The sequence below is a fragment of the Labrus mixtus genome, chromosome 1 (genome assembly GCF_963584025.1).
Source record: "Labrus mixtus chromosome 1, fLabMix1.1, whole genome shotgun sequence".
In the NCBI taxonomy this organism is placed as follows: Eukaryota; Metazoa; Chordata; class Actinopteri; order Labriformes; family Labridae; genus Labrus; species Labrus mixtus.
The window spans coordinates 27,940,957-27,967,923 of NC_083612.1; the positions used below are offsets into that span (position 1 = coordinate 27,940,957).

Below are 26,967 nucleotides of genomic sequence, written 5' to 3' on the forward strand. Positions count from 1 at the left end.
CTCCCACCTGTGTTTGGAAAATGTAAAAAAAATGTTGCCGTGATTTAATTTTGTCTGCCCCAGGATGCCATAATCAGTGAGCTGAGTGCATTTAACGTTTGATTACTCTCACTTCTGACCATTTTTTCTGGTTTAATATCAAAAATATTAATTCCGGCAAACCAGATAAAAGGTAAGTCAAATGTCAATGATGTCATTTTCTGATTGAAATCACATATCACCTTGTGTTCTTTGTTGTAGCGTTATTTGTGATAACTCAAAAATAATCAGAACAGGCGTGGCTTTGATTTGTAGCATGTGTTCATTAGTGAAACCTTACATGCACTTTTTGTAAAGGTCGCTGAATGATTGCGAGGTTCTAATCCAAATGCTAATTCAGTGACTGATTGGAAAATTGGAGTAATATGATGATAATGATATGCAGATGAGTTCTCATCAGAGTCGTCTTCATTAATGAGATGATATTTGAGCGTACTGTACATGCCTGAGTGTGTGCGCCTTATACAATTGAACAAAGTGCATGTGTGAATGTTAGAGCTCACATTTGCTTTCATCAGAATATTTAGCATATTAATGTTCAATCAATCCACCAATGCACTTGTGCAAAGTTTGATTAAGACATGTTACATTGGTAATAAACAGACAGAGGCATCTGCACTTGATTTTATGTCACACACTGATTTTATCGTCTTTCAGGAAACTAATACATTTTGGACATACATTTAAAAAAACTGATGCATGATCATGATTCTATGATCTTTTGTTTGTTAGGAGTGTGACGCAGGTAAAGCATCTAGGTACCTAATGCACTTTTGATTATGTCTCTCCGGCAGAGTGATTAGAGTCAATTTTTAATCTCCTGTTGTCCTGTGGGGAGGATGAGTTTGTTTCCTATGGGTGCTGCGTTTTCTCTTCCCTCTACCAAAATATACTGGTTAATTGGTTGACCCAAAAGCACTAAAGAGTCCGGGGAGAGCAGTAACTGCTGGAAGGTCAGCAGGGATCCAAAACAATCTTACATGCCCTGGTTTTTGTTTGCTTATTGTATGCACTCATACTTTTCCAAATATTTTATTAATCTCTGCTGCAGTTTTAAAACACAAGTATTATAGATCTTTATGTTAGTATTAAGATTAACTTCTGAATGTGCATCCAAAGCAGGGGGGGGGGGGTCGTTTTGGTCGTTCAATATCTAGAGTTAAATGTATGTAGGATTTTAGAAGTTCCACCTAAGAGCGTATACCCTCTAACATCTCTGATGGTTTATTTAAATTATTGTTCAAAGTCATATAGATTTATCCAATATTTCCCTAAAAAAGGAAATCTGTGGCAATTCCAAGTAAGAATGCATATTTGTGCATCCAAACTTTTTTCCTTGCTCCTCTCTCATTTCAAGACCTCTCATATTTATCTAAGGGGTCTGACCATCAAGTGATAAACCACCTGTCAAAACTACCCCACTTTACTGTATCAGCTATACCAGTGGTTCTCAACTGGTCTATAAGGACCCACCACCAAGTCCTTCTTGAAAAATCAACCAATCAGATTTATTTTATGAAGAATCGTGCAGTTTGGACCTTTTACAGATGAAACATGTGCCAAAACAAAGAAACAGAACAAAACAAACATGTCTATAAAGCACTTCAAAGTCTTTTTGACATCATTTTCTTTCTCCAGGCACACATTCGCAACCCACAGAAAACAGCTCTGAGGCCCACTTTTGGGTCCCGACCCACCAGGTGAGAACCACTGATCCATATAGTAACTTTATCTCAACAAGCTTCCAGGGTGAACTGCTGTTAAACTCACTATGGCATTCATATAGTAATCCTTCACATAATGATCAATAGATGATTTAACTGCAGAACGTTGGTACATTTTACATTACTCTGCATTTTTACAATGTTGTATTTTTACATGTTGCACTCTAAAACTGATCCAAATTTAAAAGAAAAAGAAAAAGATTTGTGTACATTGGACAGATGACAATGTCGGTCAATGTAACACAGTTTGTATGCAGCTGATCAACTTAGCAGGCTTTTATTCATCGTGACATTGACGTAAACTGTTTATCAGCCTGACACCATCAGCAGCAGATAAATGATGGCTCACTGTCAAGCACACTTATTTATAAAATACACACACATAGGCAAAAAACAAAACACATCACTTTTGTACTTTGGAACTCTGCACATGAGGACATGTAATTTACAACTACAAAAAAAATTCACTTGACTCTTTTATGCAATGCTAATAAATCCCAGAACACTAATGACACTAAATTGAGGGATGGTCTTGCATCATCTCAAAAGCACTTCAGCACATAGAGACACAACTTCTTTTTGAAAGTCCTGAGCAGCTTTACTTCTTTCTTTGCAGGACTGAAATGAAAAATGTTGTTTCTTTCATTAAAGAGTGATGAAACAGAATGTAACTGCTCGTCTCTACTCTAAATTTCAGAAATCGACAAAATATAGTAGTAGGCGTTCTGATGTAAGCGAGGGCATTATGTTATGTTACAGTTATGTGTGCTGAATCATAACTCAGTCTTAGGGCCGGCCACTGGCGGAGAAGTCCTGCATTATGTCAACATGTATTCGGTCTTTCTGTTCAGTTGATTCTGCAGACAAAAGCACCAAGCAAATCTAGACAGAGCCAAACACAACAGACTTCACAACCAACATGCTGAATCTCTGCACAGTTCCAGCCTCATTTGGCAGAGGCTACTGAGCATCTTCTCTGCAAATGTCTTTTCAGTACAGCCAGTGCTGATTTACTGCTGCCTCCTCCATGGCACAGTATGACTCTGTATGGAGAAACCATACCACTAGAGGGCGACAAACAAGAACAAATGCATTTGTAATACAGTCCTATGTTCTTTATGCATATTTATACTCCTTTAACCATGCAAGCTAAGGTGGTTAACTACAGCACATCATTTTGACAAAAGCACATGCACCCTATCTTTTCTTTCAGTCTAATATTACAACAACCTCAAAGGGTATTGATTACAATAACAATAAGGAATATATTGGGTTGGTGAAAATACATCCATTACTACATAATATAGTAAAAGTATTAATGGTAAGACAGGATATTTACAGCACAGTCTGTCAATGCAGTTCCAGTCTATCTAACAGCTCTGTACTGCCATCTGGTGGACATTTGGGGTCAAGGGAAAGACAAACACTAATTTTAATATAATAATGAACACAATCAAAATCGCCATCTTTTTTCATTATAAATGTCTAGAAGTTCTTTGATGTAGGCATCACACAGAGTCCATAAATCCATGATTTTTATAAAAAGAAATTGCCCACACAACCTTAAATACATGATATATTTTATATCTAGAAATGTTCAACACCATCAAACACAATGTAGCACCGACCAAGTATATTCCAGTGTGAAAGACAGGAGTGAGAACATTACAAATGTGCAGACACACAGTTTAAAGAAACTTGTTGTCAATGTTTGTCAGTGTTTCTGTTTAGAGCCACAGGAGCACATAAATAAACCTGTTTCCACATGATGCTGCAGAATCTGCTGATGTCTCATGTCATCTTTAACAGTGTGTCTAATGCAAACATGCTAGTTATAGCAATACAAAATGTGTATCTCAAAAAAGGCCTACCTAACATTCTGTGTTTTATTTTGGTACCTTCACATCACAGGAAGGGTTTTGGTAAGTAAGCGATTTATTTCTTTTTGAAGGAAAGACATCTTCTAAACCTTACATTTACACTTCTATGTTCATTTTATAAACAGCAGAGCTGCTCCTATAGGGCACACTCTAAAAACACTCATCCTTTCTTCTTCTTCTTCTGTGAACCCACAAGACAAATGATTTCATCCATCACCTGTACAGGGGCTCAACAACCCAGTGCATCACGTTTAACTTTTATATCTGCAGCTTTTCAACAGAGTAGAGCTCTGATGTTCGGCTTGATCCAGTCTGGGCACCAAATTTCTAACCCCCTTTTTTAAAACCAGACCTGGTTGTCAGAGCGGTGGCTTCTCATTCGGTTTTCTCTGGAGGAACTACCTCCATCAGCAGCTGGAGATGCATGGTGATGGGACCTAGAAGGGCATGGAGGTCAATAGCCACATCAGTAGAATTCACAGACAGCTCAACACAACATTTATTTCTTAAAAAAAAAAAAAAATCTTTTGAGAGAAACTCCAAGTAAAGACAGAAAGGTAAACTCACTCATGATTTTTCTTGCCCATTTGACCTTTAGATGGATGAGAGGGTAGTAGAGGAGTAGTCCACTGAAGATGAAGATAGCACAGTAGAGGTACTCCAGTTCTGGCTTATCAATAATAGGAGCCAAGACTAAGTAGCAGGACACAAGGACCATCAGGCCGGGTATCACAATCGGTACCTTCATGGAAACACACAGTTAGGGACCACTGTGGAATACCAACTTGTCAGACAGTTGAAAGGTTATCCTGTTCTCTGAGTAATAGTCACTTTCACAAGATCTGAAACTGCAAGAAAAGATTAAGAGTGGAACTTTCTTTTTCTTTATTTGAGAGCAATAAAAGCAGAATTGGAAGAAAAAGTCAAAAAGTTGAAGATTAAAATTAGCCTTTAAGGGGATTAATCTGATTCTGCCTGGACATTGACAATGATGTTGAGATGAATCATTTTAGTAAATCTTAGCATTGTAGGCCATATTCACTCAAGGGTGAATATTTAGTCACTGGAATGACTAAACTTGTGTCTGTCAAACTAGTTGTCTAAATGTGTGTGTTAGTACATATTTTCATGAATTGATTCATCTTGATAATTTTGTGGATATATCTTTAAATCTGTCTACCATCTAAGAGTAACTCTTCTCTTAGGTTGAAGCTGTAACCATATCTATGTAAAACATCTCATAGCAGCAGAGTTATATTTGGTTTGGAGCCAACTGTCTGTTGTAAGCGAAGGTTTGCTAAGAATGAAATGTATATGTTTGACATTTACGAGTCAAGCAGATGTCTTCTTTCTTGCCTTATAGCGATGTACCAAAGTAGCCAAGAATTTGTGGGATGTACCTTCTAGCAGAATATAAGCAACACTGTGAAGATGAAGACTTGGCCATTCTGCCACTTTGCCAATGATTGTCAATGATTGTGAGATGTTGGTCAGCATGGGTCAGCGATGGTCCGCACTTTGTCAGCTATATGTGTTATGTTTCTGTGATGTCTGACCATGGCTGAATAAATCTAAGATGATCCACAGTCTGTTTCACGATTTCATAATTGTCCATCTACTACAGAAACAACCCCCACCTAACAGTGTGTAAAGATAAGGATCAGTAAACAAAGTATCAAAGTTCATAGATCTGTTTGGTCGAAACACTCTTAGATAAAATTAATCCAATTCACAAGCCTCACCTTCACTGGTCTGTGGAGATCCTTCCTGGTGAAGCGCATGACTATGAGAGCCAGTGCTGCCAGTCCATAAAACCCCCATGTAGCAAAGCTGAAGTAGTTTATGAGAGTGTTGATGTCTGCTGGGATAATGTAGCAAATAGCCAACATACCCTAAAACAGAAAGAAACCAAAGAGAGATGGTCATTTATTTTTCTAATAATTTCATAAAAAAAGACTTGCAGTCATTCAGTTAGAGAGGGGAAACAATCGGTGACTTGTTAAATATTCAGAAACTCACATTGAATATGAGAGCAGGGGATGGGGTGTAGTACTTTAGACTAATGTAGGACAAGATTTTCACCATGTGACCCTCTCTGCCAGACACATAGGCCAGCCTGTGAGGAAAGAAAGACAGAAATATGGTTGTTTTGGTATTCTTGTACTGTATTATTAGTTGTACTTATTGATGATATTTCTAGTCATAATTCTTTACTGCTGTCTCTCAAGGGGCTTCCCTTCTCAATGTATTGTCAGCAGAACGTTTTACATGTACAGAGAGAAAAGAAGTGTATTGGTAAGTGCTTGTTTTTAATATATTGTGTAAATGTTGTCTCTGTTACCTGCCAGCAGTGAAGCAGCTTCCATTGGCAGCTCCAAATGTAGAGAAGACAACAAAGAGAGGAACAACCCAGGAAAGAGGGTAAAGGACTCTGTCTCCAAAAGTCTAAAGAAGTACAAATAATCCAGAAAAGACCAGTCAGCAGAGTTAATCAATACTGAGCTGTTCACCAGGTTTCATCTTTAATTCCCTGGATTTACCAAGAAACATTATGTATGCATGTGGGAGATAATAACTGGTTCCTGCATGGCAGCTTTTGTTCATCTATTTTTTTATATCAACACAAAGATTGATGGCTCTCATCTTCTCGATTACCATGACAACCTTTTATACCTCTTACCACAGCAACGGCCGGAGACTGCAGGAGTTCAGTGGGGGTCATGACACTGAAGTAAGCGATGTTGACCAGCACATAACACACAGACACTAAAGGGATCCCAATGATGATGGCCAGAGGCAAGTTCCTAAGATTAATAGACAAAAAAATATGTTCAAGGGAAAAGCTTGAATATTGAATATTGTAAACATCTTGACAAAACGTATGCTCTGCCTCATTTATCCGACACATATAATCTGTCTAAACACATATAAAGGACTTTTTGTTATAACACTGTAAAATGCCAAATTTTCAACCCTGTTCAGTTGGACCAATTGCAAAATGACATTGCCATACCTGTATGGGTCTTTCAGCTCTTCTGTAATAAAATTTAGTTGATTCCTGATAAAAAACAAAACAAAAAAAACAACAGGGAAATAAGGAAACAAGAAACACATGTAGAATACTGCCATGAAATACGAAATACAGACAACTCAGTTTCTTTTATCATAGACAATAGTATCTAAAGAATCTCAAAGCTTGATCACTGTTCTTTGCAAAGGAAACACACTGAAATCGCATGGAGTCACCAGACATTTAGCCTAGTTTATCTCAGTGCGATCACCATAAGTTGTCCGACATTACGTGGTACCTCAGTCTCTTTGCCATCCAACTGGCCTCTTTGACCTTCAAACAGCCTGACACTTATGCCTTCAGCTGTGATCATAACATGACTTTAAAATTGAACGGGTCACATCAGACCACCTCTACAGGTTTCACATCTGCCTGAAAAAAGTAACTGGCAGGGAGATTGTAAACCTCCACTTGAGCGATTAGATAAATAAAAAAAGAAACCTCAATAATGCAACAATGTTCTTGCACAATCTCCCAACCTTGAAGAAGTTTAATGAGGTATGAACTCCGGGCTGATAAAGCACATGAGACACAAGCTTCTTATACGCTCAAATCCAGGCACAAGAATGCATCTAACATGCACAAGACCTGAGGGAACATTAAGGCGGAGTTAGTGCCACTCATGGCCCCCCACTAAATAAATCCAATAAATAAAACTATAAAGACCAGAAAGAAGAAAAAGCCAATCGTATCATATAACATAAAAATTCAAGTGAAGGTAAACTGTTACCATCCATCATACGCAAAAAGCCCATTATAAAATGCAAGCCCGATCGCTCCCACAGATGAAGGTGTTCCATCAAATGCATTCGACAGATTCTCAGTTTTTCCTGAAAAAAAAATATACAAAATTGTAAATAAGTTGTTATGATTTAATGTTATAGGAAAGGACTACCATTAGTTCAAGGATGCCTACCTTGTGCCAGCACAACGATGCCAGCAACCACTATGACTAAAATGATGAAGAGCTTGGCTGCAGTGAAGAAGTTCTGCACATACCTCGCCAGTTTCACACTCAAACAATTAACAGCTACGATCAACACTGCAAAGACACAAAAGCATTATCATAATATACAGTCCATATTCAGACAATTACTGTACTCAAAACTCTCCTTCCCCCTGTCAGCATAAACGTTTTTTAATTGATATTTGTTTATCCTCTGTCATGCTGACATGTTGTGATCAGTTATATAATTAGTTTTAGCATAACCCTTCTAATACATTAGTGATTTAAAGTTATTACTGGGGCCTCAGACAAACTAACTACATGTTTTTACCAGGTTTTTTTTTATCTTTATAACTTCAGTTGTAATTGACATATCCTCAAATCTGCACATTTGAAGTCAAAACAGTTAGCCAATGGTTTCGCAAGTAGGCAATACTTAAATCCTAACCATAACCCACTATCTCCTACAATTCATGACTGTGCATTTTCTTCATAGAACATAATGTGGTGAAATGCAAAGTACCTCATGTGTAAGGGTAAGCTAGCTCAATAAGAGGAGGCAGCTACTGGTGGTGTGTATCTTTGTTCATCATTAGCAAAGAAGAGGAAGAGGGAGAGAAGCTAGCAGAGGCTGGCAGGCGTGGCATGAATGCCATCAGTTTCTAACTTGCTTGTGTCATGTTGTATTATTAACTCTGTGCTCATGCAGTGCTGTGTACAATCACCAGATTTTTTAAAACAAGCACACATAGCAGATAGCTAGCTGACCTTGAGATACTTGCTATAGATGCAAACGTGTTTTAATCTCATACCATGACTTCAATTTGTTAGCTAACTGTTGCTTATTTACACATCCAGGAGTTGTGGAGCAATGTGGCTCTGTTTTGGCCTGCATCCACTCCTCAGAACAGTGTCTGTCTCTTTAGCTGCTGAATGCTTCTCTGTGTTCCCTGTCTCAGTTTATTAAACATCCACATTGAAATAAATGATTGATACAATAGCAGTTTGATAAATTATAGCCTTAGATGGTTTATGGCTCTTAAACCTTGTATCCACTTATTTTCCCCTGCTTTCAACAGTCCCAGAACAAACAGCATTTTTACTGTTCTCACTCACAGACAGAAAAGAAAGAGTTCAGTGGTCAGTCCTATTTTAATACAGAGTTTTGATCCAAACCTTCTACAAGGCAATGACTATGTTACTGCTTAATTAGTGCACAAAGATGACAGTTCCACTTACATATTGCTGCTGCTGACAGACACTTGGTGACAATAACAGGAGGAGTACAGCCAGGGTAGAAAGGAGTGGAGGCGTATTCTGCAAAGCTCAGCGTGATGATGGCAAAGGCGGAGGGCTTGAGCACCATGACCGTGGTCCAGGAGAAAAGGTAGGCCACAACTGAGCCATAAGCCGCCATCAAATACGAATACTCTGCCCCCGATTTGGTGATCATGGTGCCAAGCTCAGCATAGCACAGTGCTCCTGTGTAGACAAACGTACAAACATGCCCAAAAACACACAGAGATAAATGAAGAAGAAAAAATACACCCTTTGTTTCCTTACAGTTGCTAAAGAAAGACAATAGTGGGGTTAAAAAAAACACCAAACACCCTCTACATTTTTCTTAATATTAAATTTTAACCTAAACCAAAATTAATGCAAAAATAATGAAGCTCTAAAATCAGAGCACACCATTAGACTGTTGAATACTTAAAGCAAGATTTTCTGTAAAACTTTAACTTTTATATTGAGCTGTTTTTATTCAAAGACAAATTGCAGCTCATTATTTTGAATAATCATAACTTTGTCATGTGTTGGGGAGAGTATGCGGCAATTAGTACAACTTGCCCACTTATCTTTCATAATGCTGACATACATTAACATTTGCCACCCTCATCTTAAAGACCTGAGTATCACACCCTGACCCCCTGAAGAGCAGCTTGTCTTCTTTGCATGACATGTTGTCCAAACATTTTATCTGTTGTTGTTAATATTAAACACATTGGACAGTAAAACAGTCACTGAATGATAGAAAACCGTAACATTCTGTTGTTGTTAGGGCGCTGTTTTCTCCACTGGTACTGTGAGTGTTGTAACTCTGCACAATGTGGCACTTGAGTCAAAGCATTACATGGAAGTTTACAATTCATTCACATGGACAGAGAAGACTAACCACACACACAGTGAAAAGCTGATGACAATCTGTGCTAGTTTCTGATGTTCTCCCTGGACGAGATGAGCACATATACATGAGAATTTACAAAAGTGTTAAATATGTTAGGGTTAGGTTTAGAATAAAGTATTAGAAAGAAATGTATCTTTTGTTTAAGAATCAAGTTCATCCATGAGCAACCCTTTTGGTTAAACTCTGGACTAGTCAGTATGTTTTTATTTTTTTTACATTTTCTTTTATTTAACCAGCAAAAAACCCATTGACATGAAACATCAATTTTTCAAGAGTGTCCTGGCCAAGACAGGCAGCAGCACAATTAATTTAGTTTCAAACAAATAATGAGCAGCCAAACATACAGGGACAAAACCCCAAAACATATCATGGAGAACATCTACAGCCAGATGTATCGGCATCCAAATCATTTAACATTCTTTTACAAGCATCCAACAAAATCAGCTCGTTAATAATAAACCTTTTCCCCAGTTCAGCTTGGACTTTTGGAACAGAGAGTAAGAAAAGGTCCTGGGATTGAAGAGTGTAGTCCCTGTACTCTTCTGACTGATGAAGGTCAGAATGTATGAAGGAAGTAGACCTAAGATTAAGAATACACCAGTGTTTGAGTCTGCGTATGGTCAAAGAAGTTCATCCAACACATGCATACAACAAACAGTGATGAGTGAGGGATTTCAAATGAGTGATGAACCTTTTTTTGTTGAATAGGACAAAAATATGCCAGTGAAGGCTGCCAGCTCGTTTTCAGAGACACTGCAGCACAAGAAGACTGTGTCCAAACTTGAATTAAAAAAAACAATTCTTGTCAACTTCTCTCCGCTGAAGCAGCCTGTGAGACAGATTCAGATTAAACATATTTTATAAACAGCACTAGTGTTGTGCATGTCCGTCAATGCATAAATCTTAACCTTGTTATCGCAAGTCTTACTGTATACATACTACAGCAGACATGCTGCACTCTATAAAGTCCTTCTGTGGACCTTACAATGATGCCTCATAACTTTTGATTATGGACAGAAAAATAAAAAATAACAAAATTCTCTGGTTAAAATCTTTTTAAGTGCAAAAATCGTTTCAACTACTCATGTTATCCTAATAGTACTGGCCAGGGTTTTAACTTAATGATTGTAACGTATTTAAAATTTAAGTTCTTTGTTCATTGATCAACTTAAAATGAAAGTTGCATGAAACAAGTTTGTCTCCATCTCAGTGACGTCAGCGATTGGTTTTTGAAGCTCACTTTTGAAGCTAAACGAATGCAGCGACCACGTTGGAAATACTATAACTTTCCATGAACCTAGTAACAGACAATGAGCTGGAACCAAGGCGAGCTTTAAGTCTCCTACAGCTACAGCGCACAGATCAGCCACGCCTCTTTTTATGAATAACTCTTAGCCTTAATATCTTCGAAACAGATGAGTTATAAATAAATTCACCCCCCGTACAGTGTGTGACAATAAAGGCATGAGCTATGCAAACCTAAAAAGTTGTTTTTAGCAAAATATACGTTTGAACTTGGGTTGTGTATGTGACCTCAGGGGCTTTTGGAGCCAGCCTCAAGTGGACCCTTTAGGAACTGTAATTCTTTGCACTTCCATGTTTGCTTCATTTTTTCAACATCAGAGGATGACACTTGGTCCCCACCAGCAATACTTTGACAAATCAACTGAATTAGTTTGCTTTTACATTTAATCACTGAGAAAAGTGTGATCATGGACAGAAATGGTAATGTTCAGGAAATGTGCTGTTCATTTGATTCCAATGACTAACATTGATGTCAGTAAGATTATTTGAAAGACTAAATAACAGGATAACAATATTTGACCCCTAAACAAATCAACACAGACATAAAACCTGCGGTTATATTTGTGTCCATACCAGCCCAGTCTGTGTGTACTGTATGTTTTATCTTTTGTCTTTATCAAAAGACACAATACACATGGCGAGACCCAATGCTGAATCCTGCACTTGTTCTCACCCAGAGTGGCTAAGACGCCACATGCCGCCCAGATGACGAGGCAGGGTCCCACAGCTCCAGAGTACAGCAGAACAGATTTAGGAGAAATGAAGATTCCTGAGCCGATCATTGTCCCCACAATCAGACAGATGCCACTGAGCAGACCCACCTGAGCACAAAAAGGAAAGGAAAAAATATGTTATTTCAAAGGTAACATCTGAACTTTGTTGATTGCTGTCTACTGAACTATTGTGAAACACTAGGAGAAGTGTTGTACATCCAGTGACTCATTTCAACATCTTCATTTATTGGTTCAGAGTTACTTACAAGGGTCCTCTGGAGACGTCTGAAATATGTCCCTAAAGCAAAGCATACTTACCATGGATTTGATAATGAAAAGTCATCACAGCTAACCTGATATGACTCCAGAAGTATAGAATACTTTTTGAGATGAATCTATGTATAGGTGCTGGTTATTAATTGTTAAAACACCTTAAAATAATAATCCTAACTAATCCAGGGAAACTGTTTCAGTTCATCTAAACTCAATTAGAGGCTTAGGGGGCTTAGGGGGCCTGGACATCACTCAGAGGATCACTGTAAAGTTAACAAGAAGAGACAGTTGGAGTGGTACAACCTGGTACTCGGTTATAGCCCCCGTTAGCATGAAAAGGTACAGATGGTGGGATCCTACTGGTGTGAACATCTAATGTGAGTTTTTCTCACAGAACCTACAATGAACAAGGTCAGTTAAACAGGTACACATGCACACCTTCCCACATTATACACACATCTTTTTGAAGCACAGTAGCCTTGGCAGGCTGTTGCTCTTCAGTCCCAACATCCCTGATGTGACTGCTGGAGCCGTTCTGCGACTCCTTCCTGATGCTGCCTTCATCCATTTCAGGCGGCTGGGTGGATGAGAAAACACAATAACATATTTCATGTTGTATTTACTCTGACTTCGGTTTAATTTTACGTTGTGGACTTATCTTATCTCATCTCATCTTTGTAGATGCATCTTTCAAAGTTCATCACAGCACACAAGTCATGATAAAGTTTAAAGGCCAGGAACAGGAAACCCCGTAAAATGCTACCAGCGCTTCCTCTGATCTAATCGTGAGGCTCGCACCAGTAAAACAACAGTTAATTTTTAATCCTGTGAATTTACTGATTGTGGTATTGCTCCAGATCTTCTGCACTCAGAGTTTGACTTTTGTTAATTATTTCACTACTACACTATTATTGCACTACTGTTTTTATTCAAATCAGCAAATCAACAAGAAAAAGTGTTCAACTTATTTCTTAAGCCATGTACAAGAATGTAAAATGTAAGTGTATTCTGGGAGGATTTTTTCAAGTTAGATGGGAACACCATAAATTACAATGATGCAACTTGTATGAATCCTTGTTGGGAGAAAAAACAACAATTCAATTCCCTTCAAATTTTAACTCAAGAACATGGACCTTTTTCAGACAGACAGGCAGACATACAGACAGACATACAGACAGACAGATAGAGAGATAGATCAGTACACATGATCATTTTGAACTTTAAAGGTGTGTGTTTATACCAAATCTGGCAAGACCATATGGTCTTAATGCTGGTAATAAAGAGTATTAAACAACTGGCACTGACAATGCAATACATATGTCTGAGTGGAAAATTACTTTTACAGCTGGCTGTCCTGTGATTCATAAATTAAGAAATTTAAATATATATATACATAATATCTCCACAAATGTTAACTTACATATGACTGACCAAAAGACCCTCAGTGCTGCTCCATGATCTTTGAATGTTGTTGTTTTTTCCAGTACATATGTTTTTTCCAGTGATATGAAGCAGCAGGGGAGACCAGGAATGTCTGATGCAAAATAAAACCATGGGCTCTGCAAGACTGATCACACTCCCCCAGTGGGAGGTTCCTTCATCTGATTGGATATTGTGGACAGCACAGGACAGCACAGGAAGAGAGGGAGGTGAGTAATGACAGGGAGGCAGATTGTGTACAGTTGTTCACTTTTAAAGTTTACACAATCTGAGCTAAAGAGATGTGGAGTTAACCTGATAGTAGAAGAAAATAGAAATGTGATTACTATTTTTTAAAACAAAGTTGAAGCACTCTTCGTGATGGGTTAATTTTTAGATAAATATGGAAAATGACTAATAATAATAACAAACTTATATTATTTGACTTAAACAGTATTACATAGAGTTCTAGAATATGATTGAGGTTAATGAGTTTTATTTTTTAGTGACTGTCCTGATCAGTCACTTCTTTTGTTGCTCAGGCAACATTCTGATCCCATGAAGATAGTGTGCAGCCTCACAAAGTTACATGTGACTGATCTGATACAGAAATTATTTATTTTCAACAGAAAAACTGTGAAACACTTTCCCCCCTTATTGACCTTAGCTTGCCTGATTTCCTTCACAATGCCTCTTTGATAAGGATACATGACACCCCAGCATGGGTGTGAGTGTGTTCATTCCCTTCTCTGCCGTTCTCTTGTCTTAAGCAGTCTACTTCTCGCTATGTTGTTTAATGACAGAAATATTATCACACTTGCAAAGTGCAATGCTTGCAGAAGACATGATAGCTGAGAAGAGATGTGCATGCGCTCCGTGTGACCTTGTTATTCTTAAATATATGGGATAGGATAATACTTTATTGATCCCCAGGGGGGAAATGTGGGCGTTGCAGCAGCAAGACAGAGAAGTAGGTAACAAAATTCACAGAATAGGTAAGATAAATACAAGTAAAAAAATAATGATGGGAGGTATATATAGAAGAATATAAATATTGAGGTGAACTGTACTGGACAATTAAGAGTTATGTGCAAGTTAAAGTGACCAGTGATAATTTAAAGTGACTAATGTGATCAAAAGCTTCAAGTTAAGTAAACAGCAGTGTATATGACAGTATAATAATAACAGTGCAATTAAAACAAAAACATAATCTAACATTGTATAATATAATATAGTGCAATAAGATACAATATTATGTTATATACTACATACTACTCAATTGGAAATTTTTGCATCAAGAATAACCCTGTCACGCACCCCATGTACAGAGGCTGTAGTCCCCGTCACAACAGCTGTGGGTTTGAATCCAACCTAGGCCCATTTCTGCATGTCATCCCCTACTCTCTCCTTTCAACTTTTCATGTCTCTCTTCAACTGTCCTAGCCAATAAAGGAAAAAAAATGCCCAAAAATGAAAGAAAAACCTGTTGCAAGTGTTGTATATAATTTTTGTTGTAGCCTACATATTTTTTCTGTCACCAGATCCATACTAATGACCTGTTTCACTTTCCTTTGTCTGTAGCTTTGATCAGACATATAAGAGAGGTCTAAAGTCAAGCATCGTCTGAGTTGGCCCCCTTTATCCCCCCTGGGTCTGCATGAATTTAAGCTCCAGCTTAAGTTGCAGACTATTGTTTCCCCTGAAATGAGAGGGGGTTTGAGAGAAATATGAAAAGAATTTGTGCTTTTGTAAGGACCAAGAAACATATACACTACAATGTGCAACTCTACACTTTAATGTGAATTATTGTCAATGTGTTCTGTCGGAAATCCAGCAAAATGAATTATAACAAAAAAATGAACTTTGGTTTAATTGTTTAGTCGGAAGCCAAATGTTTGCACTATTTTTGATACTGTCAAAGCATTAGAAAGTTTAAACTGGAAAAAACACACTGTTATGAAAGAGCAAACAGTTATGATACCATTCTTGGCATCAAACCCAGGTGACAACAAAATGCTAAAATGTGCAGAAATTGCTTGTATGTGTGTGTGTGTGTGTGTGTGTGTGTGTGTGTGTGTGTGTGTGTGTGTGTGTGTGTGTGTGTGTGTGTGTGTGTGTGTGTGTGTGTGTGTGTGTGTGTGTGTGTGTGTGTCTGTGGATGAAAGAGAGAGAGGAGGGGGAGATGGCTTCGTACTCATGTGGTCGCCCTTACGATGGCGCACACCTAACAAAGACCTGATGTGGTCTATTGTCTAAAGAGGCTGAGTTAAGTTCGGCCCTACACGATCTGCGAGTGTACAGATCTCTATGTGTGACTGTGCAGCCTATGTGCGTAATGGCGCGGTGGTGGAGTTAGTCTCCAGATGTGCGACTACACGGGAGTGTGTGTGTGTGTGTGTGTGTGTGTGTGTGTGTGTGTGTGTGTGTGTGTGTGCGCGCGCGCGCGCGCGTTAGTTAGAGGAGGAGAAAAGAAGGAGAGAAATGCGTGCCTGAAGAGGCTGGATCACAGTTCGAATCCCGCGCCACAACTCGGAGTAATTCCCTTCATTCACAGAAACAAACCAATGGCCGAATTCAAGTTAATACGGTTTACACTGGCCTTTCTGATCAGAAGAGTAATACCCGGTTATAACGCTGTTACACTAAACACATACAGGACGCAGCGGTCCGAAACAACAACAAGAGTTTTAAACAGATAAACTCAGGACGCGGAGGTCCAACAAAGATAAAAATTACAGTTTCTGTATCAATCAAACAATTGTTAAAAACACTCTCTAAAGCTAATTCTGCCCAGACCTAATTAAGCCTCACCTGTGAGATAAGACCATAGACCGTTATCTTTCTGATAATCTGTTATAGTCTGATGCGCTCCAAGAAACTGAGATGCGTTCACTGGACAATCCGAGCTCGGAATTTAGAATGCTGCCGTCCGCGGATTTTCTGCGCGCCTAAATTTAAAAGGCCTGCTTCATGGGGGGGGGGGGGGGGGGGGGGGGGTCTACCTCAGGTCCCCTCCAATGAGAAGAGGGAGGTTCTGGTCCTCCCCCTTTCTTCACACGTAGGTGTGAAGTATTGCAGGGGATTCTGGGAGTAAGAGTCCTTTAGGTCTCATTGTGATCTCAGTGAATAACTCAAATGAGATCTCTGTGAGAAGCTCATGGAGATGCAGGCCCAAGTCCATTGTTTGCCTGTCTTAAGCCTGCGTGACCATTCATTCAATCTCAAAAGACAGGCCCTACAACTACTTTATCTGTTTTGTTTTTATCTTCTTTCCTCTTTATCCCTTTGTATTTTTTTGATCTTAAACAATTTGTAACCTTGTTAAGAAAATCACTATATAACTTTCGTTTTTTCAATAACAGTTTTAAAGCAAAACAATCTTTGAGAAGAGAGACTTGGAGAAATGTTTGAAATTATATCAAGAAAAAACATAGATTGGTGTGGATCATACATGTGTAACGGAGTTAAAATGCACATTATTTTTGAGTACAGTTTACAATTTATGTTTGAGATTTCATTTATAATTTATTTCTGTTAAGTATTTTTGTCATTTTTGAATTGTGTAATATCCTACAGCGCCTGTGTCACGTGATTCACACAGGCAGATATTCTCAGTTGAAATAATATTTATTTTGCATGTGTAGGAGCAGAGGTGCAGAAAACAAATGTCCAGAAGGCAAATTGAATGTTCTTTTGTCTTCTGCAGGAGAAAATAAAAACTGGAAAACAGTCAAAGTCTGGTTTTCTTCACTCCCCTGACCACATCTGTCACACATGCATGCAAAAAAATATTAATGAAATTTTGCCATATCATAAAAATAATCAGTGAAATAGATTTAGCACTTTTAGCACAATTTTTTTGCAAAAATGTAAAGTGCGTTACAAATTAAATGTATTATTATTATTATTTGAAAGGCAGGGTGTGTATATTAATACAAATCTTGTTAAAAATATGGACAAATACATTTGTTCACTTAACATTTATTATTCTTTATCAGAAATTGTACACAGTTTTTATCTGGTCTCAGGTTTATCAAAGTTGAGCTATAATGTTTCCTTCAGTTATCTTTTCTTGTTAAATACAGTAATAAGTATTTTCAGAATGTGGGAGGTTTCAACTTGTAAAATGCATCAATTTCCTAAAATCTGCAGAGAAAGGTGCAGAGGAATGAAATGCCTGTAGGTGGCGATAGAAGCTGGAGACCGATGAGCTCGTATCCTTCCCGCACCACGTCACTTCCGCCAAAACAAATGTCAGACCAACCTGGGTCTGCAACTTTTCAGAGGCATTGAGTGAAATAAGAAACATGAACACCACACTGAGGCACTGGAAGGAGGCGGCAACTCTTATTTTAGCCGCCGGTCACAGGCTTGGTCCGGGCAGTTTACCGTCAAGGACGCCGCTGACCGCTGCTCCGGGACCAGGTGCACCGCTGACCGCTGCTCCGGGACCGGGTGCACCGCCGACCGCTGCTCCGGGACCGGGTGCACCGCTGACCGCTGCTCCGGGACCAGGTGCACCGCCGACCGCTGCTCCGGGACCGGGTGCACCGCCAGGTAGCATCGATGGACGGTCACACTTGCCGCACAAGTCCTTCTATGACTACGACGTGTTACTGCTCAAACGAAGCAGTAAAAGCAGATTCATGCCAAACGCTTACGTGTTTCCAGGAGGTATGGTGGACGCCTCGGACTTTTCCAGTGAATGGCTGGACATTTTTAAATCTTTTAGCAACTCTCCTAATTTTGGTTTGAGGAGGGTCAAACAGCCCCCGGAGACCAGACCTCCAATGTTCGCCACAGACCGGCTGAAACTGGGCTCTCCTATCCCCGGGGAGGTCGCCTTCAGGATATGCGCCCTGAGGGAGACGTTTGAGGAGTCCGGCGTGCTCCTGGTCGTGTCTAAACTGGAGGAGAAAAGTTTGCTAAAAGACATTGGTGGCAGGTGTGACTCTGATAAAGTACTCCATAACAAAGTGAGCGAGCTAAACAGTAGTGACGTCACTAAATGGAGGGCCTTGGTGAATGAAAACCCCTCCAACTTCATCAGGATGTGCAGAGAGCTGGAGGTGTTGCCCAACATCTGGGCTTTACATGAGTGGAGCAACTGGCTCACCCCTACAGGGCGACGTGGGGCTAGATATGACACAGTTTTCTTCATCTGCTGCCTGCAGGAAATCCCATTAACACTGCAAGATGAAAAAGAAATAGTACACTTTAAGGTGAAGCGTGAATCAAATCTTTGTATTTAAAGACCACATTTAGAAATGTCACATTTTGACCAAGTGATGTAAAAATGTAATTAATTATAAAACTAATGACTGAAGTATATTGACAAAAAAGTTAATGTTGTTACTATTTTGCTGAAATTAATGTTTTTTTGATCTAATTATGTATGTCTAGTTGTATAGAGAAGAAATGCTAAACCAGGATTAATACCATTTAGAATTGGTGCCTTCACTTTACACATAGTCATTTGTTAAACGTATGATTCAGCCGTCATGTATAATAATGTAGTTTACAAAAAACCAACACGATCCAGTTAAAACATTTGTTTACACTATGTTGCTTTAAAGCGCAGGATCAAGCAATGATGACCGTGATACTTTATTGCAGCCCTGTTTTCAGATAACTGAGGGCACTTTAAGTCAGTTGTAAAAAACGGCCCTTGTTAAAGGTCGTCCAATGTTCAGTGCATAGAGGACAGATAAAGCTGAGACACACCTGTTCTTGCTGATCCTTGGGATTACGGATTCAAACATAGTAGTAGCAAGTTTTTAGAATGAAAACATGAAGCAGATTCCCAAAATAATCAATCCCACGTCAAGCATATTTAATCATGATGTATTGCAATTTGCAGACAAGACATGAGTGTTATTGTTGTACATTCAGTGTGGTGTTCCTCTAACAGATACCAGATCCTAGTTAGGTATAACTTTGGCCTACTGGACCTGATGTCTGTTATTAACTCAGATGAGCATGAAATTGCTTTGTTTAAATCCTATAAGCAGAGAGTATGTGACTGTTGGGAAAATAATCGCTTATTGACTTTAAAAGCACACCACAAGATTTTCTAAATACGGTACTACTTCTAATGCTTACACTTATGAAACTGTCTCGGGCCTCTGCATGTAATCAAAACATACAGAGAACATAGGTTGTTTCTACATACTGTAGTTCTTAAAGCCTGTCACTGATCCTTGAAATCAGACAATGGTCTTCATAGCAGGTACACTGGATGAGCCTGTTCTTGTGTTTTCACAAAAATAGTTTGGTAGTAACTTAAAGGTGCACTATGAAATGTGAAAGTTGGAGAAGTGTACAGATTCTGTGGTATATCTTCATAACTCTATACGCAAACTGTCCCTGGAGCACTGTTTGAAGATGAAATGATACGCGAGAAGTTATGGTGGAGGGCCCGCAACAGTGAAACCGTAAGTCTCCTGGTAGCTTTTTAACTCCAAACAGTGTCCCAGGGACCCATTTTTTCCTTTGAATAAAGTTTGTGTATTCAGTTCAGAAAATATAACATAGAATTGTTTCACTTCCCCAACTTTCAAATGTCATTACAAAAACTCCATAGTGCACCTTTAAGTTGTAAATTAGTTAGGTAAAAACAAGTACAGATTGTTTTTTTCTTACACAATTTATATTGTTGAAAGAATTGTGTGGTAAAAAAAGTTGAAGTGATGAAGAAAAGGTAAAAGGTGAGGTGACCTTGTTTGGTCATGCAAACAATGAAGAAAAAATCAGAACTCAGCCCGTGTCCGTCCTCCTCCTAAACATCTATTACATCTATTGACTTAATAAATTACTCTTGAAGACATGGTTCAGTCAATGAAGGTTACAGTAGGCGTTGCTGTCTAAAGAAAAGTCTCTCTTATAGAGAGAATAACGTATTGTTTTATGTTGGCTTTGCAACCAATCTTATAATGAAAACAAAACATAACTAGGAAACACCAATAACTGTAAACATTGTCAACAAAATTACTAAAGTTTAAACGCCATCATTTTACAATTGTTAACCTTACATAGCTACAAATAAGATAACTTTTCTCATAGCTCTTTGTCCTACAAACAGCACTGTTTACAAGGATATATCCTTCCATAATTAATTTCAACTATGATTGCAATGCTAGCCTGATCAACATCTTCACCACACCAGACACACTGCCTCTTTACACACAAAATGCAAGTTCCTCAGCACTGCTTTAAATGAATCACTACAGAAGTTTTAACAACATTGACTCTGGCTGGAGTCCTTTGAAGGACAGCTACTGATCAAGTTCACAGATACCGCTGTATCATTTAATGTACCGAACTGAAAGAAGCCTTCCTCTCTGTATGTTTCAGTGGTCCACACCCTCCGAGGTCCTGCAAAGTTACCAGGCACAGGAGTTTTGGATCGCCCCCCCACAGTTTTACGAGCTCAGCCGCATGTGTCGTCTTCCTCTGCTGAATGACCTCCACAAATTCTCCAGCCAGCGTGCCACAGAGGGCTTGGAGCAATGGCTGCCTGTTGTTTTCACTGAAGATGGAGCCTTTATATCACTGCTGCCAGGTGCTGATTGTCTACATTAACTTATCCTCATACAGACCTGCAGTGAAGCAGCCTCATTATTATTCCACTGGTAAAGTAATTGATTTAATGCGGCTTTATATTACCATCAGGAATGAAAGTGAGTGTATGTTAAAATGATTTCCTTTATTCTTAGCAAACACAGCACCAACAATGAAATGATCATAGTTACAGTCGGCGCCTTGTTGTGTAGTCGGAGCCTTTTTTTATCTTCATCTTTTAAGCCTTACAGCTACCGTGTTGTCAAAACACAAAAGAAGACACACTTCTTAGCCACACACAGTTGGTGACACAATCCTTCATTATAATAAACACAGGTCTTGTTGTGTGTTGTGGGTCAATCCCACATATTCTATCCTTCATACAAACAATCACTTCAAAATAAGTTTCTGAAAATAGTCTCCAAACATACACATTTTACTCCAGTTGAAGTCAAACTACAGTCTGTCATGACTGTACAGTATACAGTAATGTCTCTGTGTTTAGTGGTGGGGGCTGGATTCCACCTGCTGCTGATTTCGTTTAGTGGTGCATCCTGACTTACCCAGATGTAACGGCTGACAGCACATCTGCTTCCTGGCACTTAATCAAATATGTTCTCTTGTTCTGATTGTAATGTGAGTGATGGAACAGTACCAGTTTATGGTGGATTAACCTTTTCTTGTTTTTCATCTCTTGTCTGCTTCTATCCCTTGCTCTCCTGGGCTCCACCATTTCCAGGTGACAAAAGTTACCCGTTGGACACTTCAGAAGAGGCTCAGGTGGATACATGCACGGAGTCAGACCTTGAATCTCCACAGGATGCTCCTGCTCTGCACCGAAGTGTGATCGTAGATCCATACACTATAAATGTGCAGATCACCATCCCACCAAAATACAACCACCTGCTCCCTGTTCTGGAGGAAGCTGCCCCTCTGGACTCAAAAAGTCAGCTGTGACTCCCCTCATGACTTCTCTGTGCACATGTACTGAACCAGTAAGGCCAATTCATGGGAACATTTTTACTTGCAGAAACAGACTATAGCACTGCTGATGATAATATCAGATTTACACATGGTGTTCAGAAAACATTGGTATGTAGCATGGAGCTCCAGTCTCAAGAAAACAATTCAGTCACGCACAAATCAAAACAAAGAGAAGGGAGAGGGGAAAAAGGAAAACAAATCAGCCAACCAACACATGTTCTCACTCACACAATTTATTTTTAAGATGTATTTGTAACTTTACCTCTTCCATCATTGAACCTGTAAATCACAACTGTTTTGATTTTACTCTGACGGAGGAGGTTAAAAAGAAATGAGCATTGAAACCTTCTGATATGTTGCCATGATTTTCATTTTTGATTCCCTGGATCTCGGCTCCCACTTATAGCAGCACTGCCAAGGCAGCATGCTATCAGTACCTTGAACACATTTATGTGTCTAAGTTTACCAATGATGAAAACATTGTGGCACGGAAATCATCTGATCACAGCGATCCCACAAGCATTGATTTTACCTCACAATTTGACCTCTTTAAATCCACATGTATCCAGGCCTTATGCTGGCAGTGAGGCAGCCTGCTCAAATCCAGGACCCTTAAATTGCATGCTGTTTTTGTACATGCACCTTGTACACTTGTTTTTAAATGTTCTACATCAATTTAGTTATACTACAATAACTACTGATTAAGTTAATCATTATTATTGTGACATTGAAGCAGTTCATTGAAACTCAGTCATTATTTATTTGAGTGTTTACTGTTCTTGTGACCTTGCCAATGACGGTAGTCCGCTCTTCTCCCGGCGGTTTGAATGGCTGTAAGGACTTTTTGTTTTTAGGTAAAACCTTTTTATCAGCAAACACAAAGAGACTGAAGTGATTGCTTTGGCCTTATTGTGTTTAACTCAGATTGTCAGTGCTATCTGAAAATATATTCATATATATATATACTGTGTGTGTATATATAAATATATGTATCATTTTTTACTATATAAATAATATATATAAATTTAGTACTATTTGTTCTGACCTAAAATGTCAAAGGAATTTTAAGATGACGCCTACAGCAGCTTATAGGCCTGTGTGTGTGTTCAGAGTGTTATGCTGGTGCCTCTCAGTTGGAGTGCATATGTCAGTGATGGAGGCTCTGCAGGGGTCCCACTCTGTCTCCTTTGGGTGTCTTCCTTGCTCACAGCGGTGCCCTTTAAAGCAAATTGATAACTCATAAGGAATCATCTCTGCCAAATGGGTTGTACCCATGTGTCTGCCATTTATGAGTTCATTTATTATTAAACTGATCAATTTATTCATTATTAATTTGGTCATCACTGCATTTAGTTCATTTACTAATGATTGCTTGTAATGCATAATAAGAATAAGTTGAATTTAGAGTTCCTGACAATCTGTCTAATGCATGCTCTTAATGGTCAAATTATATAATCAATTAAGATATCATTTTTAAGTTACTGTGTGGGTGCAGTCACAGTACTCTAAACCAGACTTTTATTTGTTTTTCGATGTGGCCCTAATGTTCATAGAATAGAATAGAAAATACTTTATTTTCTACCTTTTGTGTGCAAAGACAAGAAATGTGCAAAGACATACAATCACATTGTGGAACAGTAAGATGGAGAAATGCAGATGAAACTTATAGAAGATTGAAGGATACTTTCAGGACATGTTTGCCCTTTTTTGGCACGGAAACACTAAGTGCTCTTTTGATGTGACAGACTAGTGTGCTGCTGAGATGAGCAAAATAAGCAGGAATTAAGCTGAATAGACTGTATCATGAAAGTTGTTTTTTTCTACTATAAAAGAGAGCAGGGGATTTTATTATGTCATTTTGTGAAGATAAATATTTGCACTTTAATGTTGCTCTGTGTAATTTGAAAAAAAAAGGGTCCCCTTAAATCACATTAACCTGATTGAAAAGATTTCTTCTATAAAGCACTGCACCACACCAGAACAGGTCAGCACCTCTCAATCTCATTTTCATCTTCTCGACACATTTGATCTCTCCTCATGGGGGGAGGAAGCTTAGGTTTAGTCCCTGGTTTTAGCACTGCCCCCTCTCTGTCCTCACACCACATCTCCTTCTGCCTCAGAGTGCTACATGTGTAGGATGGTGACGGCAGAAAGGGGAGTTGAAATAACACCGCTCAACCTTCTGTGCTGTTTTGCCGTTTAGAGTCCGTTGAGGGGTTTCTATGGCAACCTACAGCCTTGGAAACCCACCATCTTCGTCCAGATGAGGTGATGATGCAGTGGTCTGTCTCTGCCAAGCTGTGAGCGCTCCTCTCTGTGAACCGGTCTGCTTACTTTATTTGTTTCCAAGCGACGCAGAGAAGTAAATAAAATGTTCCAATGAAACGAAACACCTCCAGATGACTGCAGAGAATTTTTACTCACCTTTTGCTTGTTACTTTTTATACCTAATGAAGCAGATACTCTAAAACTTTGATGCTGCGGCTATTTTGAGAAGCAGCTTACATAACAAGACTGCAACAAAATTGTCCCAGCAGACATAAAAAGGTCTTAGAAAGTTGCATCAAAGGAGACTTTGCAAGAGCCTTCCTCCTCCTTGTGAAGCGCGAGGGACAAAGAAAGTGCAGCGTTTTAGGAGGCTTTATTCCGTCTCTATTTAAGTCCTCTTCCTTTTCTTACCCATGTTTAATTAATTGGCTTTATATTTTTGGATCACCGGATGACAATGTGACTCTGTGGTGATTTTCAAGAAGTTCCGGACTCACTGTGAGCACAGCTTAGTGCCTGCTTGAGAGGACAACACGGATAAACAAGATGTCACAAAGCCTACAGTGAATCAGGTGTGAGCTTAGCATGCCGCTCATTTTCATTCATCAAAGTCCTGTCAAATGATTGTCTCAACCCTGTCTTTTCTCCTGTCTTCTATTTATGTTCATCCACAGGTTTCTAACCCAGAACGGCTTTGAAAAAGATCAATTGGGAAGTAAAACAGTATAAAACAGGAAAATGCATATTCACAGTCTGCTGAATAATCTTTTAACGTCCCAGGCGATGCTTGTCTAATTCTGCATCTTGTATGTTTGACACTTGTACATTTTTTTAAATGTAACTCAAAATGTTGTTTTGTAAATCAATTACTCCCACAGGGAGTCAGGCAGGCTTCTGCCCTCTATGGGAGAGTATCTGTGCTTAAATTAATTCCTTTATAGACCGCTTACTTAAACGGCCTGCAAACAAATTTGAGAGCTCTTGAAATGCCAGGGGTCTGTGTACAGCATACAATTATCTCCAACTGTTAATCTGCAACCAATTACAAACCTTTCAATATTAGTCACACTGAAGCAATAACCCAGTTAATATGTCTGTAATGTGATTATGCCCAATAAGACCAGCTGAAGATGGGTCCATGCATCCTAAGGTAACTCTTTTGGCTATCTGAAAGCACCAGCAGCAAATGACAAACAAGCTTATGAGAAAGATAGAAACAGAGACACAGATCCTTGGTAGCACATTTGAGCATTGGTCATCAAATGCTTCTCCTTAATAGGATTTGTTTGAAACACTTTCCATGTTTTGTCTCTTTGAACCCAACTTTCATATTTGATCTGTTAGTTACTAAACAAGGTGTAGTATACATCTACTTTTTGATTCAGCCCAAATGAATAATAAAATACTGCAATGTAATGTTTCAGTATTTACTGACTCAAAATAATACTGCTGTGCTTATCTGATTAAATAAAATACACATATCTGCTTACGGAAAAGCCTCCCGTAGTTGAACCTTTTTTAAAAACCTGATAATAGAGGGGAATGTAGATCTCCAATAGCATTTCTTGTTTGTGTTCCTTATTTCATAAACTCACAAAAGACTAAGTTACTGACTGATGTTGCATTCACTTTTAACAATGCTGTGTGTAAACTAACAACCAGTAGATAAGGTTTTCTTCAGCTTGGTCTTTCATAACATTTAATTAAGATATCTAAAGTATTTCTGAGATGACCCGAAAGTGTCTCTTAAAGTACCCTGAGTTTATGCACCACCAACGAGAACGTTTCCAATCCACCGGCCCGTGCACCAACAGCCAACTTTACAGAGGCTTTGGCTCTGACAGCAGCAGGCTTCAGTTCACCTACATAGGCTTCTCTACCAGGAATACCAGGAATACCTTCAAAGGCTCTTACATCTAAAACCATTAGGGATTTAAAGCATCTATGTTAGTCTGTTTTCCATTTTAAACCAAACACTATTTTAACGCCAAGGCATTAGGATACTAATCCTCTGCTGAAAATACCTCTGTGTGCATCTGGTGCAGGCCTACATGAACTGGGCTAATCTAACTTGTCAGCTTTGACTCAAACATTTCACTCTTAAAAAAGAATAAATCACATCTGACTTATGTAAACAGCTTTGTTCAGTTTTCAAGTGTGTTTGAAAATTTTATTATATTAAATATAATTATGTATGTACACTATCTGACACAGCAGTCCGTATGTACAAATAACCCTCTATATTCACATGTTGCAATGTATACATTCAACACTGTTTGCAAGAAGAAACCCTGAAGTAAAGGAACATGAACAGGCTTACAGTGAATGGGTGCATTATTCAAAGACAGTGGGTGTCTCTTAGGTCCCAAGGCTCTCATTAAGCACATTGTGATTTAATGTTATAAAGTCAAGTTCCAGACCTACACTACAACCTGGTTGTACAGATTTGTATTAGAAGTGTTGTAACGGGAGTGTGGGACAGTGCAGATTTGATCACATCCAACCTGTGTGATGTGAGGAGTTTAGCTGTAACGCTGCCTCTATTAGTGTCCATACTATTTGAGCTCTATACTGCTCTCACTACATGGTCCATCACAGCTG

General features: G+C 38.8%; 2 protein-coding genes across 4 annotated transcripts; one reads left to right on the plus strand and one right to left on the minus strand.

Annotated features, from left to right (window-relative positions):
- Positions 1-3,631: 3,631 nt before the first annotated feature.
- slc7a9 (solute carrier family 7 member 9) lies at positions 3,632-13,624 on the minus strand. The gene is made up of 13 exons (XM_061040996.1): positions 13,556-13,624; positions 12,593-12,712; positions 11,823-11,970; positions 8,899-9,141; positions 7,630-7,755; positions 7,444-7,543; positions 6,657-6,701; positions 6,324-6,447; positions 5,985-6,088; positions 5,663-5,759; positions 5,386-5,535; positions 4,211-4,385; positions 3,632-4,080 (listed from the first exon to the last, which is right to left on the minus strand). The coding sequence occupies exons 2-13, from the start codon at positions 12,701-12,703 to the stop codon at positions 4,019-4,021; spliced, it is 1,485 nt and encodes a 494-aa protein (XP_060896979.1). The 5' UTR covers positions 12,704-12,712; positions 13,556-13,624; the 3' UTR covers positions 3,632-4,018.
- Positions 13,625-17,688: 4,064 nt separating this feature from the next.
- Positions 17,689-25,117, plus strand: nudt19 (nudix (nucleoside diphosphate linked moiety X)-type motif 19). 3 transcript variants are annotated; one of them, XM_061041011.1, is made up of 4 exons: positions 17,695-17,979; positions 18,070-18,776; positions 20,908-21,115; positions 21,854-25,117. In XM_061041011.1, exons 1-4 carry the CDS (start codon positions 17,862-17,864, stop codon positions 22,069-22,071), a joined length of 1,251 nt encoding a protein of 416 aa, XP_060896994.1. In that variant the 5' UTR covers positions 17,695-17,861; the 3' UTR covers positions 22,072-25,117. The 3 variants fall into 3 exon arrangements, 2 of the variants coding, with proteins under 2 accessions (XP_060896989.1, XP_060896994.1); XR_009673369.1 differs by having other exon boundaries at positions 17,689-18,776; positions 20,908-21,185; positions 21,854-21,956; XM_061041006.1 differs by having other exon boundaries at positions 17,694-18,776.
- The last annotated feature ends 1,850 nt before the right edge of the window (positions 25,118-26,967 follow it).

Excerpts from the sequence above, each read along its gene's own strand:
- slc7a9 (XM_061040996.1), bottom strand. The coding sequence starts at position 12,703 with ATGGATGAAGGCAGCATCAGGAAGGAGTCGCAGAACGGCTCCAGCAGT. Across the intron at positions 7,544-7,629 it reads CATCGTTGTGCTGGCACAAG|GAAAAACTGAGAATCTGTCG; the intron begins GTAGGCATCCTT and ends TTTTTTTTTCAG. Across the intron at positions 4,386-5,385 it reads ATCTCCACAGACCAGTGAAG|GTACCGATTGTGATACCCGG; the intron begins GTGAGGCTTGTG and ends GTTTCCATGAAG.
- nudt19 (XM_061041006.1), top strand. The coding sequence starts at position 17,862 with ATGAACACCACACTGAGGCACTGGAAGGAGGCGGCAACTCTTATTTTA. Across the intron at positions 18,777-20,907 it reads AAGAAATAGTACACTTTAAG|TGGTCCACACCCTCCGAGGT; the intron begins GTGAAGCGTGAA and ends TGTATGTTTCAG. Across the intron at positions 21,116-21,853 it reads CTTTATATCACTGCTGCCAG|GTGACAAAAGTTACCCGTTG; the intron begins GTGCTGATTGTC and ends CACCATTTCCAG.